At 39.5% G+C, this 20,329-nt stretch overlaps 1 protein-coding gene across 18 annotated transcripts in view; it reads right to left on the bottom strand.

Annotated features, from left to right (window-relative positions):
• Positions 1–20,329, bottom strand: part of SEC31A (SEC31 homolog A, COPII coat complex component) — an 84,445-nt gene that overhangs the window by 5,493 nt on the left and 58,623 nt on the right. For 11 of the 18 annotated variants that reach the window (XM_032879354.1, XM_032879701.1, XM_032880088.1 and 8 more), the window contains 3 exons: positions 11,588–11,646; positions 10,285–10,548; positions 7,575–7,694 (listed from right to left, as the gene is read on the bottom strand). In XM_032879354.1, coding sequence (XP_032735245.1) covers positions 7,575–7,694; positions 10,285–10,548; positions 11,588–11,646 — 443 coding nt within the window. Of the gene's footprint in view, positions 1–7,574; positions 7,695–10,284; positions 10,549–11,587; positions 11,647–13,223; positions 13,263–20,329 lie in introns of all 18 variants that reach the window. The other 7 variants (XM_032879173.1, XM_032879439.1, XM_032879523.1 and 4 more) reach the window with 1 other exon arrangement.

Genomic DNA, 20,329 nt, shown 5'->3' with positions numbered 1-20,329 from the left:
AGATGAGCTAGATAGCTTATCTAAAGATTGCAAACACCTACAAATCCAACGGGAGATGGAAGAGAAGAAGAACAGCAATTCTAGAAACAGAAAATCAACCACTTTCTGAAAGGCAGGACTGGCGGAGAAGTGAATCCAAAGCGACGGGAAGATAGACCATGGGGGAGGAGCCGGCTCCCGGCAAGCGGCGGAGCCACGGAGCACAAAATCGGGACTTTTAAAAGCCTGTTCCACTGAGGGACATCGCTCCAGAGGCTAAACCGGGGTGAAGCCCACGCGGGGCCAGTGTGGCCTCAGGTCCCGCAGGGTCACAGAAGGATCGGGGTGTCTGAGTGTCACAGAGCTTGCAGGTATTAGAACAGGGAAGCCAGCTACAGAGACGGAGCCGAGGAGTGACTCTCAGCTCGGGGTTACCTTGAACCGGTCGCAGGCTCGGTGAGCTCGGAGCGCGGCCGGAGGCCAGGGTGACGGGAGCAATTGGGCGCTGTTCTCTGAGGGCGCACTGAGGAGCAGGGCCCCGGGCTCTCGGCTCCTCCGGGCCGGAGACTGGGCGGCGCCATCTTCATTCCCGTCCTCCGGACTCTACGGAAAGCGCTCAGGGAACAAAAGCTCCCGAAAGCAAACCCGAGCGGATTACTCAGCCCGGCGCCTGGTAAGGGCGGTGCGACTCCGCCTGGGGCAAAGACACTCCAGAATCACTACAACAGGCCCCTCCCCCAGAAGATCAACAAGAAACCCAGCCAGGACCAAGTTCACCTACCAAGGAGTGCAGTTTCAATACCAGGAGAGCAGCGGAATTCCAGAGGAGGAGAAAGCAAAGCACGAACTCATGGCTTTCTCCCCATGATTCTTTAGCCTTGCAGTTAATTTTTTTTTTCTTTTTCAATTTTTTTTTCTCTTCTTCTGCTAAATTTTTTTAACTTTTACCCTTTTCTTTTTTAACGTTTTTTAACTAGTTTATCTAATATATATATATATATTTTCCATTTTATATTTTTTCATTATTGGTTTTCTTTTTTTGTTTCTTTTTTCTTTTTTCTTTTTTTTTTTCCTTTTATTCTTTCTGAACCTCTTTATATCCCCTTCCCCGCCCCTCCCCCCCCACGATTTGGGATCTCGTCTGATTTGGCTAAAGCATATTTTCCTGGGGTTGTTGCCACACTTTTAGTATTTTTCTTGTTCCTTCATATACTCTTATCTGGACAAAATGACAAGGAGGAAAAATTCACCACAAAAAAAAGAACAAGAGGCAGTACCAAAGGCTAGGGACCTAATCAATACAGACATTGGTAATATGTCAGATCTAGAGTTCAGAATGACGATTCTCAAAGGTTCTAGCCGGGCTCGAAAAAGGCATGTAAGATATTAGAGAAATCCTCTCGGGAGATATAAAAGCCCTTTCTAGAGAAATAAAAGAACGAAAATCTAATCAAGTTGAAATAAAAAAAGCTATTAATGAGGTGCAATCAAAAATGGAGGCTCTCACTGCTAGGATAAATGAGGCAGAAGAAAGAATTAGCGATATAGAAGACCAAATGACAGAGAATAAAGAAGCTGAGCAAAAGAGGGACAAACAGCTACTGGACCACGAGGGCAGAATTCGAGAGATAAGTGATACCATAAGACGAAACAACATTAGAATAATTGGGATTCCAGAAGAAGAAGAAAGAGAGAGGGGAACAGAAGGTATATTGGAGAGAATTATTGGAGAGAATTTCCCCAATATGGCAAAGGGAACAAGCATCAAAATCCAGGAGGTTCAGAGAACCCCCGTCAAAATCAATAAGACTAGGTCCACACCCCGTCACCTAATAGTAAAATTTACAAGTCTTAGTGACAAAGAGAAAATCCTGAAAGCAGACCGGGAAAAGAAGTCTGTAACATACAATGGTAAAAATATTAGAATGGCAGCAGACTTATCCACAGAGACCTGGCAGGCCAGAAAGAGCTGGCATGATATATTCAGAGCACTAAACGAGAAAAACATGCAGCCAAGAATACTGTATCCAGCTAGGCTATCATTGAAAATAGAAGGAGAGATTAAAAGCTTCCAGGACAAACAAAAACTGAAAGAATTTGCAAACACCAAACTAGTTCTACAGGAAATATTGAAAGGGGTCCTCTAAGCAAAGAGAGACCCTAAAACTAGTAGATCAGAAAGGAACAGAGACAGTATACAATAACAGTCACCTTACAGGCAATACAATGGCACTAAATTCATATCTCTCAATAGTTACCCTGAATGTTAATGGGCTAAATGCCCCAATCAAAAGACACAGGGTATCAGAATGGATAAAAAAACAAAACCCATCTATATGTTGCCTACAAGAAACTCATTTTAAACCCGAAGACACCTTCAGATTTAAAGTGAGGGGGTGGAAAAGAATTTACCATGCTAATGGATATCAGAAGAAAGCAGGAGTGGCAATCCTCCTATCAGATCAATTAGATTTTAAGCCAAAGACTATAATAAGAGATGAGGAAGGACACTATATCATACTCAAAGGATCTGTGCAACAAGAAGATCTAACAATTTTAAATATCTATGCCCCTAACGTGGGAGCAGCCAACTATATAAACCAATTAATAACAAAATCAAAGAAGCACATCAACAATAATACAATAATAGTAGGGGACTTTAACACTCCCCTCACTGAAATGGACAGATCATCCAAGCAAAAGATCAACAAGGAAATAAAGGCCTTAAATGACACACTGGACCAGATGGATATCACAGATATATTCAGAACATTTCATCCCAAAGCAACAGAATACACATTCTTCTCTAGTGCCCATGGAACATTCTCCAGAATAGATCACATCCTCGGTCCTAAATCAGGTCTCAACCGGTATCAAAAGATTGGGATCATTCCCTGCATATTTTCAGACCACAATGCTCTGAAGCTAGAACTCAATCACAAGAGGAAATTTGGAAAGAACCCAAATACATGGAGACTAAACAGCATCCTTCTAAAGAATGAATGGGTCAACCAGGATATTGAAGAAGAATTGAAAAAATTCATGGAAACAAGTGATAATGAAAATACAACGGTTCAAAATCTCTGGGACACAACAAAGGCAGTCCTGAGAGGAAAATATATAGCGGTACAAGCCTTTCTCAAGAAACAAGAAAGGTCTCAGGTACACAACCTAACCCTATACCTAAAGGAGCTGGAGAAAGAACAAGAAAGAAACCCTAAACCCAGCAGGAGAAGAGAAATCATAAAGATCAGAGCAGAAATCAATGAAATAGAAACCAAAAATACAATAGAACAAATCAACGAAACTAGGAGCTGGTTCTTTGAAAGAATTAATAAGATTGATAAACCCCTGGCCAGACTTATCAAAAAGAAAAGAGAAAGGACCCAAATCAATAAAATCATGAATGAAAGAGGAGAGATCACAACTAACACCAAAGAAATACAGAAAATCATAAGAACATATTATGAGCAACTCTATGACAACAAATTTGACAATCTGGAAGAAATGGATGCATTCCTAGAGACATATAAACTACCACAACTGAACCGAGAAGAAATAGAAAGCCTGAACAGACCCATAAACAGTAAGGAGATTGAAACAGTCATCAAAAATCTCCAAACAAACAAAAGCCCAGGGCCAGACGGCTTCCCGGGGGAATTCTACCAAACATTTAAAGAAGAACTAATTCCTATTCTCCTGAAACTGTTCCAAAAAATAGAAATGGAAGGAAAGCCTCCAAACTCATTTTATGAGGCCAGCATCACCTTGATCCCAAAACCAGACAAGGATCCCATCAAAAAAAGAGAACTACAGACCAATATCCTTGATGAACACAGATGCAAAAATTCTCACCAAAATACTAGCCAATAGGATTCAACAGTACATTAAAAGGATTATTCACCACGACCAAGTGGGATTTATTCCAGGGCTGCAAGGTTGGTTCAACATCCGCAAATCAATCAATGTGATACAACACATTAATAAAAGAAAGAACAAGAACCATATGATACTCTCCATAGATGCTGAAAAAGCATTTGACAAAATACAGCATCCCTTCCTAATCAAAACTCTTCAAAGTGTAGGGATAGAGGGCACATACCTCAATATTATCAAAGCCATCTATGAAAAACCCATCGCAAATATCATTCTCAATGGAGAAAAACTGAAAGCATTTCCGCTAAGGTCAGGAACACGGCAGCGATGTCTGTTATCACCACTGCTATTCAACATAGTACTAGAAGTCCTAGCCTCAGCAATCAGACAAGAAGAAGAAATTAAAGGCATCCAAATCGGCAAAGAAGTCAAACTATCACTCTTTGCAGATGGTATGAAACTGTATGTGGAAAACCGAAAAGACTCCACTCCAAATCTGCTAGAACTTGTATAGGAATTCAGTAAAATGTCAGGATATAAAATGAATGCACAGAAATCAGTTGCATTTCTTTACACCAACAACAAGACAGAAGAAAGAGAAATTAAGGAGTCAATCCCATTTACAATTGCACCCAAACCGTAAGATACCTAGGAATAAACCTAACCAAAGAGGTTAAGAATCTACACACAGAAAACTATAAAGTACTCATGAAAGAAATTGAGGGAGACACAAAGAAATGGAAGAAGTTCCATGCTCATGGATTGGGAGAACAAATATTGTGAAAATGTCTATGCTACCTAAAGCAATCTACACATTTAATGCAATCCCTATCAAAATCCCATCCACTTTTTTCAAAGAAATTGAACAAATAATCCTAAAATTTATATGGAACCAGAAAAGACCTCAAATAGCCAGAGGAATATTGAAAAAGAAAGCCAAAGTTGGTAACATCACAATTCCAGACTTTAAGCTCTATTAAAAAGCTGTCATCATGAAGACAGTATGGTACTGGCACAAAAACAGACACATAGATCAATGGAATAGAATAGAGAGCCCAGAAATAGACCTTCAACTCTATGGTCAACTAATCTTCGACAAAGCAGGAAAGAATGTCTAATGGAAAAAGGATAGTCTCTTCAACAAATGGCATTGGGAAAATTGGACAGTCACATGCAGAAAAATGAACCTGGACCATTTCCTTACACCACACACGAAAGTGGACTCAAAATGGATGAAGGACCTCAATGTGAGAAAGGAATCTATCAAAATCCTTGAGGAGAACACAGGCAGCAACCTCTTCGACCTTAGCCACAGGAACTTCTTCCTGGGAACATTGCCAAAGGCAAGGGAAGCAAGGGCAAAAATGAACTATTGGGATTTTATCAAGATCAAAAGCTTTTGCACAGCAAAGGAAACAGTAAACAAAACCAAAAGACAACTGACAGAATGGGAGAAGATATTTGCAAACGACATATCAGATAAAGGGCTAGTGTCCAAAATCTATAAAGAACTTAGCAAACTCAACACCCAAAGGGCAAATAATCCAATCAAGAAATGGGCAGAAGACATGAACAGACATTTCTGCAAAGAAGACATCCAGATGGCCAACAGACACATGAAAATGTGCTCCATATCACTCGGCATCAGAGAAATACAAATCAAAACCACAATGAGATACCACCTCACACCAGTCAGAATGGCTAAAATTAACAAGTCCGGAAATGACAGATGCTGGCGAGGATGCGGAGAAAGGGGAACCCTCCTACACTGTTGGTGGGAATGCAAGCTGGTGCAACCACTCTGGAAAACAGCATGGAGGTTCCTCAAAAAGTTGAAAACAGAACTACTCTATGACCCAGCAATTGCACTGCTGGGTATTTACCCTAAAGATACAAACGTAGTGATCCGAAGGGGCACGTGCACCCGAATGTTTATAGCAGCAATGTCTACAATAGCCAAACTATGGAAAGAACCTAGATGTCCATCAACAGACGAATGGATAAAGAAGATGTGGTATATACACACAATGGAATACTATGCAGCCATCAAAAGAAATGAAATCTTGCCATTTGCGACGACGTGGATGGAACTAGAGGGTATCATGCTTAGCGAAATAAGTCAATCGGAGAAAGACAACTATCATATGATCTCCCTGATATGAGGGAGAGGAGATGCAACATTGGGGTTAAGGGGGTAGGAGAAGAGTAAATGAAGCAAGATGGGATTGGGAGGGAGATAAACCATAAGTGACTCTTAATCTCACAAAACAAACTGAGGGTTGCTGGGGGGAGGGGTGTTGGGAGGCGGGGGTGGGGTTATTATGGACATTGGGGAGTGTATGTGCTATGGTGAGTGCTGTGAAGTGTGTAAACCTGGCGATTCACAGACCTGTACCCCTGGGGAAAAAAATATATGTTTATAAAAAATAAAAAAAATAAAGGATCTGTGTGGAGGGGAACCCTGAGAGTCCCTGCTCAAATCTAATCTCATCTTGCTACCAGTAGGAGTCTCGCTACCAGGAGCAGAGTCAGCTGGTCGGGATAGGGTATTAGCAACCCCCCACAACCGACTGGTTACAGGAATTACAAGAACAGTTTGTCTTTTGTGGTTCTCTTCTGCCCAGGACTCCTCTGGACCCAGAGGGAAGATGATATGTTGACCTAGAGAAGTTTAAATCAACAAAAATTTATTGAGCTGGGCTGTGTACTATGTGTCGTCTCAACCTCTCTATACTGACTCTTGCCTCAAGGAGAGCTGGAGTTCTCTTCATTTTTATCAGGGCTCTTCTGTTTTTGAATGACTGTGCCCTATTTAGAGGTGCACACAGGGGACAGTGTATGCGGGGCTGTCTGCCTCATCTGCTCTCTGTTCCTCTCTGTTTCCATCACTTCCAGAATGCCAGGCACAATGGCTGATGCTAACCGACCCCTGCTTCTGATTTGCTGACACATTTAGTACAGAGAATAGCTTTGTAAAACACCAGAAGAAAGCTGCACATATTAATACTCAATGTCTGATGAAACAACAAATTCCAGAAGCTGTTTTTCAAGCAGACAAGTGGCCAGTGACTAAATAAACATATTCAATGTTTGTTGGCAGAAACTGAGAGTTCATCTAAAACAAGATCGGCTTTGTTGAATTTTTGTTGTTGCCAATACATAGGCATCCTCTCAATGAACTAAGTAAAATCAGTTGCTTTAACTATGAATATGAGTCTAGAATCTAAAACAATTATTTTTAAAATCTTTGCAAAGTTACATGTAAGATTATTGATCTACTTTTAAAAGCTTTGATCTGAGCTCAGAAAGCAAGCCCCAACCTGAATCTCTTACATGCCACCATTCTGTTCTATTTACATGACAGACATGAGGTCTGCTGCTGAGCGGCAGTGCTGCATAGTGAGTGAGAGCATAAATTCCACACCCAAACTGGGTTTGAATTCTGGCTCTGACCTTGGGTGTTGACTGGTTTTTGCTTACTTTAGTTGTCTGTAAAAAAAAAGATGACAAATTTACCTACCATGGGGTTGCTGGGACGATTAAATACTTACCTATAAAAGATATTAAATTCATTTCTATATGTAAAGCAAAGTATGTAAGTGCTAGTTTTATTACTATTTATTACTATCTAAAGTCTATCTTGTAAGGCTTCCTGCGATTACAGAAGAGCTGCCTACGTGCTTATTTTAAATTAGCAAAACATGAGAACAAATACATACAGGATCTGTAGCCGAAGAGAGGCAGCGCTGAATGAGATCCTCGAATGTGGTCTTTAGAATGAGGTGCTCATCTGGAATAGGTTTCTTGGTAATTTTTTCTGTTGGCAAAGACTGCACATGCTGGAAGAAATAATACCATAAAGTGACCAGAAATGACCAGAAATTACCTATACACAAAGCCCTGAAACTCTGTAATAAAAAGAAAACCACTTGTTAAAATCAAATGACAAATTAACATGTGAAATCCCTTGGGATAAGTAAAAATGAAAATCAGATATTCAGTAGAAGGAACAGGCTTCTACAGCTTTGATTTTCAAAACCAGAACTGGATATAAAGAATTCAGTCAATCATGGCACACATGTTGATCTCTACTGTACGCATCTGGGGCGAAGCAGACAGCAGACCTACGCCAGCAGGAAGAGAGCCCGCGAGCGAGGGTGGCTGCTTGCTCTGCTTGTCGGCTCATTGGTTTATCTTGGCATTCTTCTGTTCTTTGGTTTGTTCTTGAAGGTTGGTAATTGGTCTATCATCAAACTGCAAGATTTTTTATTTCAAGATTTTATTTATTTATTTGAGAGAGAAAGTGCACAAGAAAGAGCACAAGCAGGGGGAGGGGCAGAGGCAGAGGGAGAAGCAGGCTCCCCACTGAGCAGGGAGCGCAATGTGGGGCTTGATCCCATAACCTGAGCCAAAGGCAGCCACTTCACCGAGCCACCCAGGTACCCCCAAACTGCCAAGATTAAGTCAAAAGTTGGCATAGAAGAGACCATGATGTAACTGAATGTACAGATGGAAAGATAAAGAAGGACTGGTTTGCTTTTAAAGTTCTGATTTATTAGTTCATTCACTCAAAAAAAAAAATGTGCCAGGGACTGACTATGTATTTACAAGCCAATTCAGAAATGATCTCAGCTCTCTGGCAACTTATTAGGCTAAAAGAAGAAAATGAAAGTTTCAAAGTTTCATTAAAAAAAAGTTTACAAACATTTATATCTTAATGAAAGATGTTACTTGAAAAAAGTAAAAAAATAAAATGTCACCAGTACATGTAAGATAGCAACTGTATTGATATTTAATTGCTACTAAGCTAACGTTAATGGAACCAACAGATAGTAGAACTAGAATTTAACTGAGGGGCAAGCTCTCTGCAGGAAATTATGTCAGAAGGACAAGTAGGAGTCATCTAGTTAAATGAGAAAGGAAAAGCATTCCGGGCAGCGCAAGAACGTGTCCAAAGGAAGGATCATGATACAGGTGACTAAAAGGAGGCTGGTGTAGCTGGGGCAGAGAGACAGCAAGGAGGAATATGCAGCTGAGGGCTTCTGGATAATGTGAAATATTTTGGTCTTTATCTTGAGAGAAATGTTTTGAACAAAGATGAGACAAGACCAGATAGATGATCAAATGCAGACTAATTAGAGGCTCCTGCACTGCTGAAAACTGGGGTGAAGGCAGCATAGACCAGACTGGAAGTGCAGGCCGGGGATCTGAGAGAGATTTTTAAAACCGTAACAACAAGATTTAGGGATAGACTTGAAAGAGGGATTAAAGGAAAAGAGTATAAAGATGATTCCCAGGTTTTTGGCTAGATTAAATAGGAAGGATTATGGTGCCATGCACCGAAGCAGGAAACACCGAGGTCTGAAGACCAGATTCTGAAGATGAGGTTTGGGAGGATGACTATGAATAAGGCTTCAGAAATGTGGAGCGTGAGGTGCCTTGGAGACATCCAGGCAGGCAGGCAGCTGGGTGTGAAGGCCTGGCTGAACACATACATCCTGCAGCATTCCCTTCCGGCAGTAAATGAGGTTCCGGTCTAGATGCGTACAGCATGAGCAGCCCAGGTCTAAACAAAAATGAATGCTGGGTAGCTTCCCAAACTAGCGTAGACTTGTAATCATAAAAAAAAATAACAGTGCATCTTTGTAATTTAAAGTCCTGCAGAAAGAAGTCAGTTCTCCCACCTCCATCAAAACCCTGGTTTTTATAATGGAACGTAGTAAAGCACAGCCTTGTGACAGAGAAACATGTTTATAAATTTGACTTCAATGGGTCAAAGACAAAAACTGAACTAGTTTTATACTTTGGGCAGGGATTTGTTTCACCTTCTTATGTTAACTTTCACCCAAGCTCTTCACTCTTCATGAGCAGATCAAAATGTTTACCTTTGTGTGTCTAAGTCAGTTAGTTATATGTGATTTTTTTATCGTCTAGAACCTTTCCAACTAGGTGTTTGTATGTGAAAAGCAGTACAAATTTGTGTCTCCATGTGAAGGTAGGCTGTATAGTGTAAGCTCTTACACATACACAAGGAAAGATACGACTCATTACACTTTATTTTTTACGTTAAAGGGGAAAGCCTTTGAAAGTAACTTCTGCTTAGCAAGCCTTGCTAAATATGGATTCAACTGATCTTAAATTATGGCTACTGGTTAGGTCAAATGAAATACTGCGATTGTCAAGTTAGTGTAAACATACACTAGCAAATACATGAGCCTCTTCCAGGAGTTTTATGGCCACGTAACTGAAAAATATCCCTGCATGATCAGTCTTAAAAACAAGGGTTACTATTTTTTATTTAGGTTGTCTTAATTGAAACCGAATATAGATGTTCACTAATAAAGGTGTAATCATCAAAGTTAACACATTAAAAAACATGAACTGAAACAGAGCCATCTTCCCCTTCCACGGACGCAGATTGACTGTTACCTGGATGGTATTTCCAATAGGAGCCCCTGGCGCGCCTTCAATATTGGGCTTGGAGAAAGACGGTGGCATGCCTGGTTGACCGAGGGGTTGCGGGATGCCATGGAAGGTCTGGCCACCTGCGAGGTGTGGCTGTGGAAATGAAGCTTGGCTTGACAGAGGTGCGGGGGCTGAAGGCTGCTGTGGCAGCATCTGGGATTGGAGGTCACCCAAAGGGCTCATGATTGGTGACGTGATGGGAACAGGAGGCACAAAGTTTTCAGGCATCTTTTAAAAGACAGAAATAAAAGACAGCAAGCATAAGCCAAAGAGTATCATTTACTTACCCTTAAATAAGGTTAACATTTAAAAACTGTTATTTGTTTGTAGTAGTATTCTACTTTCAAATGAAATTTTATGCAGAATTCTAGAGTAAAACATAAAATTAGAGCTAATCTGGGTAAGAGGGATAGAAAGCTCAAAACTGGACCTCTCAGTTTCCCCTTTGTCTTCCATACATTCTCTCATATGGGGTGCCAAAACAAGGCATTTTGAAAGAAGTTGTCAAAGTCTAGAGAATTATATCTAGCAAATACTGGAATCAAATATGCCAAATGAATGTTTATATTTAATGTGATCCTGATGTAATGCTCCTTTTCCTAGATCACTAAGTAGATGTTACCTGTCAATCCAACCATATTAAAAGTAGTAGATTTCATTTCTAATTTCTCATTATTACTAACCTAAATTTTGGGGTTTTTTGGCCCATTTAGTGCCTCCCAATTTTATTGTTATGCTCTCTCATTACTATATTTAAGGAAAGGAAATTACCAGAAGTTTAAAAAAAAAAAAAAAAAGTAAAAACATTTGGGAAGGAAGGAGCAGAGAAGAATCTTATCTTGTGCTCCAAAGCGCTCAAAAGTTACTGACAGTTAAACACTACTCAGCTAGTAGGTTGTTTCTTCATATTATATGTGACAGACAAAACAGTCCAAAATATAATTACCAAATTCAGGACTACTGTTGGAAACCAAAGACCAAACACACCCCCACAAGAAAAAAATCATTGGGAAATTTTGTTTCCTACTCTTTGAAAGACACCTGTTGGGAATTTACATCTTGTCTTCCAATGGGAGTTAAATTCACACCACCATACTGGTTTTTTGTTTTGTTTTTAAACTAAACAAAGGATGTAAGATAAAATACACCTGAAACCTGTTGGTCAGTAAACTTTGCTTTTAAAGGTCAGTGAAGGGTGGTGTATTCCAGGTGGTTTTGGGATTAACAGAACACCTGTGGGCAACTAGACCGACATTTTTTCTAGTACCTTCTTCTTCTTAGGTACTCTGTTCAAAGCTGGAGGATCATTCCAACCATTCTGAGGACCTAAAAGAGAAAATAAAGGGCATTTTCCTTTAGAATTCTGAAAAGAAGAAAACTCAATTGTATTCATCTTACAATACCTTCAAATTCTGCCCTAACCCCGAGGATAACTCACAAAAGTTTTATCAGCTGAGCTTTGGGGATCACTCTGAAGCCCTGGATTCTCAAATCATTTCCTCAAACATTCACAAAGCCTTGGCTTACTAGGCAAGGTAACTTGATATTATTTCCATTTATGGTGAAAGAGCTGTACTGCATTTAGGGATAGTGAAGACTTAATGTTATACTGATGTATTACCTTCGAAGATCAGTTAGAAATTCTCTCTTAATAAATAAAAAATGAACCTGAGTCTGCTAAAAAATAAGCCACTTTTGCTATATTCAACATGCAGAAAAGAAATCTCCTATTTCCCAAGAGAGCAATTCAACATAAGAAAATCACCATATGGCAGAAACACTGTTAAAAAAAAGGTCTCAACTACACAATACTGCAGTTCTATCATCTTTGCCTTAGAAATTGTTTATAAAGTAGAAAGCATTTAAGTATACGTGGTAAGATTTTTTTTTAATGCCACACACAAAATTCAAGGTTGGCAGCAAATACAAAATTAAACTACTGTCAACTTCAGTAAATTTCCCCTAAAAAGCCCCCACAACTCTTCATCTCAAAGTGAAAAACACATCAGTAACACAATTAAGTACTTTAATGCCAGTATTTTTAAAGAAAACATGTCAGAAATAAAGATAGGATCATTTTAAAATCAAAATGTAATCATTTTACATTTCATTGATTTTTATATATGTTTATAGTTAAAGCAAAAAATTCTCTTTCAACAAATCAGACATTCTTTCAGGATTTTACCTTTTACTTATTTTATCGATACCCATATTAAATCACAACAAAACTGCTTAGCAGACCAAAGAACCTGTGATCCGTACATAATGCCACAGAAATTTTTTAAAAAACAAGATCTTCCAACTGCAGCATGGACTCATTTACCTTGACCTTTTTAAAGTTTACTTTTTAATTGTTTTTAGTCATCTCCACACCCAATATGTGGCTCAAACTCCCAACCCTGACAGCAAGAGTCACGCGTCTCTCTGAGCCAGCCAGGCATCCTTCCTTTGTCTTGATTTAAAAAATGGAATTAATTTTCTACAGGTTTACTAGAAGACAGAATGCCAAACAATCCTCAAAATACCCAAGAGCTAATCACAAAATATTAAACTACATGCTGCTACCTGCTTGACAAATTCTTAAAGTTCTGGTCATACACAGAGAATCATTTAAATCAATCTCATCACCTTCTAACTTTACTCCTATCTAAGACAATCTTGATACAGTCATTGTCTTTATGATTATATAAAAAAGAAAACTGTAATGATTTAAGCTACTGTGTCACCATGTTAATTCAATCAGTTCTAAGATTTGATTTGATTAAGTCAAATTAAAAAATGATACTGATCAGATTTAGAATATCATCAACTTTTGAGGTTCACATGCATTATTGTGAATGGTCATTCATTAATTGTATTCAATGATTGAAAATTTCCAAAGATATATTTTATAACCAATTCACCTTCCAACATAGGTGCCTGGTCTTGCATAAATTGATTTTCTGTAGACAAAATGTAAAAGTCACTTAAACAGCATTAGCATCAAAAAGATTCTAAACTCCACCTCATTTTGTAATTGCTTCTCCCTCCATCAACCCAAAAAAGAACAAACTAATTTTAAAAAGGGAAAAAAAAACCTTTTTATCAAGTCACTTGTAAAATGTCTTCTATCCAATTAAGAAAATAATCAGTTTTTGGGTAAATCAAATTCATTTAGGTTGTGTCAGATCCGATTAACTCTTTAACACCACCTTTTTCTCTTATTGTGCTGCCTGTTTAAGAAAAAATTTTGTTCATGCCTATTTAAAATAATATTTCCCTGTTTGCATGGATTTTTTTTCCCTATTATTTGATCAATAACATCATGGTGGGGGGAGCACTCAGCATTAGTTAAAGCTGTCATCAAAGTTAGCTGAGGATCTTGTTAAAATGCAGATTCTAATTCACTGCCTATAGGGAAGGGCCTGAGATTCTATTGTTTCAGCTGGCTCCCAAGTAATGCCAGTGCCGCTTGCTGGTCAAAGCCCTCTTTTAGTAGGGATTTAAAGAAAAATGGGAGGCACTCTACACTGTCCTACAAACTTCAGCCTGTACTTGTTAAAGATAAGAATGTCAGAGAATCGTAGCAAGGTGGTGCCAACTTTACTGCCAGATGTGGGAGGCATCCTGATGAAAATGTAATTTCATATAATTCACGTCACACCATGAATACAAGCATAAATGACGACAGACACAGTCCACAGGTAACCATTGATGTTGTCTTTTTTGTAAAAATATATGGATTTGCAGACTGTTTAGCACAGGCCTTCCAGAAACCACTACTTAAGAGAACTGAAGTTTCTGGCAGTGGACCAGAGGAAAAAAGGCTGAAAACTAACACAGCAAAACCAAAACGATCAGATATTCAGGGTCAGGCCAGGCCCAGCCTGAAATCAAAAGTATGGCAGTGGAAATAAATTATATGCACATGTAACCTACAGAAATTCAAGGCAACTTCCTCATCAAGAGCTTAACTAAAGAACACAGTGATCAAGATTTCCTGTTTTTTTATAAGAGATTTCCTATTTTTGCCTTACATAACAATTTTACAACCTAATTCCCCATGCAAGATATAACCTCCCAGCACTACTGTCAGTAAAGCCCTGGGAGTCATTGTGTGTGGGTGATTACAGAGGACTGACCTGAAGCACAACCACTGATGTACTCTCTAGCATAAGACTTCTGCTTCCAGATGGGGGGAGCCTGTATATCGCAAAGCTAAAGTACCAGAAATACCTTGGCCTACACCCTTTCCTTCAGAAGGAGTTTCAACAACATGCCTTCCTCTACTGCCCCATGAGAGGCAGGAAGAGATGACAGTGGGTTCCCCTCTAACTTCTCATGGCATTGACTCAAGACCTGGGTATGAAAGCCTGGGAGGGTACCCCGAGATTTCACAAACTATTAGCACAAAAAGGTTTGTGGAGCAATTTCATAGGACCCTTTGGTAAAATGACTCCAAATTCAAAATTAAATCAAATCAAATTCAAAACTAGGAATGATACCTCATCAGAATTAGAAACAAAAAGACTCGAAACAGGAATGGATAGCCAATGGGCGAGCTCACATACCTTGGGGGTGCAGATGTCCTATTGAGTAGCAAGTAACAGCTGTACAACAATCAAAGTTCGCCCTCAAAATATATGCCTGACTTTTCCCAACCTCAACTATCTAGTGTGTTTATATTTAGAGATATGTTTTATTTCAGCCCGGATAATCCTTGTTCAAATCTCTTATCAATTTAGTACAGTTTTGTTTCAGCTATAACTGTAACCCTTTTCAATCTTTTTGTTTTGTCTTTAAATTGACTGTTTAAGTATGACTTTTTAAAAACACAAAAAATTGACTTCTATACATTTTAATAGCCACAGAAGGTAAAGCAAGCTACATGAACAACATAAATATCCCTAGAAAACAGTATCATAGATGTGCAAAATGATACTTTTGGTCAACATTTTAAAAAATCAACACGGGAGGCAGGAGTCAAGATGGCGGAGGAGTAGTGGCTGAGACAACATCAGGTAGCAGGAGATCCGCTAGACAGCTTATCAATCCACTGTGAACACCTACAAACCCAACAGGAGATTGAAGAGAAGAGCAACAATTCTAGAAACAGAAAATCGACCACTTTCTGAAAGGTAGGACGGTGGAGAAGTGAATCCAAAGCGACGGGAGGATAGACCACGGGGGGAAGGGCCGGCTCCCGGCAAGCGGCGGAGCAATGGAGCACTAAATAGGAACTTTTTTTTTTTTATAAAGATTTTATTTATTTATTTGACAGACGGAGATCACAAGTAGGCAGAGAAGCAGGCAGAGAGAGAGGAGGAAGCAGGCTCCCTGCTGAGCAGAGAGCCCAATGCGGGGCTCGATCCCAGGACCCTGAGATCATGACCTGAGCCAAAGGCAGAGGCTTTAACCCACTGAGCCACCCAGGTGCCCCCTAAATCAGAAATTTTTAAAAGTCTGCTCCACGGATGGACATCGCTCCACAGGCTAAACTGGGGTGAAGCCCACGTGGGGTAAGCATGGCCCCAGGTCCCATGGGGTCACAGAAGGATCGGGGGCGTCTGAGTGTTGCAGAGCTCACAGGTATTAGAGCAGGGAAGCCGGATACAGAGACGGAGCCGAGGAGTGAGCTCTCAGCTCAGGGTTACCTTATCGTGATCCACGGAACAGGCCACTGCTCTGTGAGCGGGGACCCCACAAGATCCTGGGAGACCACCCTGGAAGAGCACAGGGATCTGCAGGGTTCAGAGGCTCCAGGCGGGGCTGTGTGCCAGAGACAGAGATGCTCGGTCACAGGCCGGGTGAGCTCGGAGCGCGGCCGGAGGCCAGGGAGACGGGAGTAATTGAGCGCTTTTCTCCGAGGGCGCGCTGAGTGGAGCCCCGAGCTCTGGGCTCCTCTGGGCCAGAGACTGGGCGGCTGCCATTTTCATGCCCGTCCTCTGGAACTCTATGGAAAGCATTCAGGGAACAAAAGCACCTGAAAGCAAACCCGAGCAGATTACTTAGCCCGGCCTCTGGTAAGGGTGGTGCAATTCCAGCTCGGGCAAAGACACTTGAGAATCACTACAACAGGCCCCTCCCCGAGAAGATCAGCAAGATATCCAGCCAAGACCAAGTTCACCTACCAAGGAGAACAGTGGAACTCCAGAGGAGGAGAAAGCAAAGCATGGAATTCATGGTTTTCGCCCCAAGATTCTTTAGTCTTACAAAGTTAAATAATTTCTTATAATTTTTTCTTCTGCTAAAGTTTTTTTTAACTTTTACCCTTTCCTCTTTTAACATTTTTTAACTAGTTTATATTAACAATACCTTTCATTTAAAAAAAATCTTTTTTGAACCATCATTATTATAGTCATATTCTATTCTTGATTGTATCTAACTTTATTTTTTGTATACACATAGGGTTTTTTCTTCTAAAAAAATCTGGGTTCAACTTCTAATAGATCAAAATATACCTTAAATCTAGCACAGGGCGTTGAGTCTCCAGCCTGAGCAAATTCTCTCTACTTTCTTTTTCTTTATTCTCCCAACCAACTTATCTTATCAACTCCTTTTTTAGAAAATTTTTTCAATTTTTTTTTTTAGAAAATTGAAAAAAAATTTCATCTTTATAGTCCTATTCCATCCCCTCATCATGTTTACCCTTATGTATGTTTTTCATTCGTTAAAATTTGGGGAGGTAGTTTCTTCTAAGAGACCAAAGTACTCCCAAAATTAAGTGGGTGACCCTGTTCTATTCACCAGTCTAATATATACATATTTTTCTCTTTTTTATATTTTTCCTTTAATTTTTTTTATTTTTTAATTTTCTCTCTCTCTCTTTTTTTTTGAACTTCTTTTTACCCCCTTTCTTCCCCCCACGATTTGGGGTCCCTTCTGATTTGGTTAAAGCACATTTTCCTGAGGTCTTTGCCACCCTTTTAGTATTTTATTCGCTCCTTCATATATTCTTATCTGGATAAAATGACAAGGCAGAAAAACTCACCACGACAAAAAGAACAAGAGGCAGGACCGAAGGCCAGAGACCTAATCAATACGGACATTGGTAATATGTCAGATCTAGAGTTCAGAATGACGATTCGCAAGGTGCTAGCTGGGCTCGAAAAGGGCATGGAAGATATAGAGAAACCCTGTCTGGAGAAATAAAAGCCCATTCTGGAGAAATAGAAGAACTAAAATCTAACCAAGTTGAAATAAAAAAAGCTATCAATTGAGGCTGTTACTACTAGGAAAATGAGGAAGACGAGAGAATTAGTGATATAGAAGACCAAATGACAGAGAATAAAGAAGCTGAGCAAAAGAGGGACAAACAACTACTGGACCATGAGGGGAGAATTCAAGAGATAAGTGATATTGTAAGATGAAACAACATTAGAATAATTGGGATTCCAGAAGAAGAAGAAAGAGAGAGGGGAGCAGAAGGTATACTGGAGAATTATTGTAGAGAATTTCCCTAATATGGCAAAGGGAACAAGCACCAAAATCCAGGAGGTGCAGAGAACCCACCTCAAAATCAGTAAAAATAGGTCCAGACCCCGTCATCTCATAGTAAAATGTACAAGTCTTAGCGACAAAGAGAAAATCCTGAAAGCAGCCCAGAACAAGAAGTCTGTAACATACAACGGTAAAAATATTAGATTGGCAGCAGACCTATCCACAGAGACCTGTAAGCCAGAAAGAGCTGGCATGATATATTCAGAGCACTAAATGAGAAAAACATGCAGCCAAGAATACTATATCCAGCTAGGCTATCACTGAAGATAGAAGGAGAGAGAAAAAGCTTCCAGGACAAACAAAAACTAAAAGAATTTGTAAACACGAAACCAGCTCTACAGGAAATACTGAAAGGGGTCCTCTAAGCAAAGAGAGACCCTAAAAGTTGTAAATCAGAAAGGAACAGAGACAATATACAGTAACAGTCACCTTACAGGCAATACAATGGCACTAAGTTCATATCTCTCAATAGTTACCCTGAATGTTAATGGGCTAAATGCCCCAATCAAAAGACGCAGGGTATCAGAATGGATAAAAAAACAAAACCCATCAATATGCTGTCAACAAGAAACTCATTTTAGACCCAAAGATGCCTCCAGATTTAAAGTGAGGGGGTGGAAAACAATGTACCATGCTAATGGACATCAAAAGAAAGCTGGGGTGGCAATCCTCCTATCAGATCAATTAGATTTTAAGCCAAAGACTATAATAAGAGATGAGGAAGGACACTATATCATACTCAAAGGGTCTGTCCAACAAGAAGATCTAACAATTTTAAATATCTATGCCCTTAACATGGGAGCAGACAACTACATAAACCAATTAATAACAAAATCAAAAAAACACATCGACAATTATACAATAATAGTAGGGGACTTTAACACTCCCCTCACTGAAATGGACAGATCATCCAAACAAAAGATCAACAAGGAAATAAAGGCCTTAAGTGACACACTGGGCCAGATGGACATCACAGATATATTCAGAACATTCCATTCCAAAGCAACAGAATACACATTCTTCTCTAGTGCCCATGGAACATTCTCCAGAATAGATCACATCCTGGGTCATAAATCAGGTCTCAACCGGTATCAAAAGATTGGGATCATTCCCTGCATATTAGCAGACCACAATGCTCTGATGCTAGAACTCAACCACAAGAGGAAATTTGGAAAGAACCCAACTACATGGAGACTAAAGAGCATCCTTCAAAAGAATGAATGGGTCAACCAAGAAATTAAAGAAGAATTGAAAAAATTCATGGAAACAAATGATAATGAAAACACAATGGTTCAAAATCTGTGGGACACAGCAAAGGAAGTCCTCAGAGGAAATATACAGCGATACAAGCCTTTCTCAAGAAACAAGAAAGGTCTCAAATACACAACCTAACCCTACACTTAAAGGAGCTGGAGAAAGAACAACAAAGAAAGCCTAAACCCAGCAGGAGAAGAGAAATAATAAAGATTAGAGCAGAAATCAATGAAAATGAAACAAAAAATAACAACAGAACAAATCAACGAAACTAGAAGCTGGTTCTTTGAAAGAATTAATAAGACTGATAAAACCCTGGCCAGACTTATAAAAAAGAAAAGAGAAAGGACCCAAATAAATAAAATCATGAATGAAAGAGGAGATATCACAACCAACACCAAAGAAATACAAACAATTATAAGAACATATTATTATGAGCAACTCTACGCCAGCAAATTTGACAATCTGGAAGAAATGGATGCACTCCTAGAGACATAAAATCTACCACAACTAAATCAGGAAGAAACAGAAAACCTGAACAGACCCATAACCAGTAAGGAGGTTGAAGCAGTTATCAAAAATCTCCCAACAAACAAGAGCCCAGGGCCTGATGGCTTCCCGGGGGAATTCTACCAAACATTTAAAGAAGAATTAATTCCTATTCTCCTAAAACCGTTCCAAAAAATAGAAATGGAAGGAAAACTTCCAAACTCATTTTATGAGGCCAGCATCACCTTGATCCCAAAATCAGACAAGGATCCTATCAAAAAAGAGAATTACAGACCAATATCCTTGATGAACACAGATGCAAAAATTCTCACCAAAATACTAGCCAATAGGATCCAATAATCCAGTACATTAAAAGGATTATTCACCACGACCAAGTGGGATTTATTCCAGGGCTGCAAGGTTGGTTCAACATCCGCAAATCAATCAATGTGATACAACACATTAATAAAAGAAAGAACAAGAACCATAACGATACTCGCCATAGATGCTGAAAAAGCATTTGACAAAGTACAGCATCCCTTCCTGATCAAAACTCTTCAAAGTGTAGGGATAGAGGGCACATACCTCAATATCATCAAAGCCATCTATGAAAAACCCACCGCAAATATCATTCTCAATGGAGAAAAACTGAAAGCTTTTCCGCTAAGGTCAGGAACACGGCAGCGATGTCTGTTATCACCACTGCTATTCAACATAGTACTAGAAGTCCTAGCCTCAGCAATCAGACAAGAAGAAGAAATTAAAGGCATCCAAATCGGCAAAGAAG

The sequence above is a fragment of the Lontra canadensis genome, unplaced genomic scaffold (genome assembly GCF_010015895.1).
Source record: "Lontra canadensis isolate GAN:19392208 unplaced genomic scaffold, GSC_riverotter_1.0 scaffold1, whole genome shotgun sequence".
NCBI classification, from domain to species: domain Eukaryota; kingdom Metazoa; phylum Chordata; class Mammalia; order Carnivora; family Mustelidae; genus Lontra; species Lontra canadensis.
Note: the sequence above shows the minus strand (reverse complement) of the source record. Positions and strands in the feature narration are given on the sequence as shown.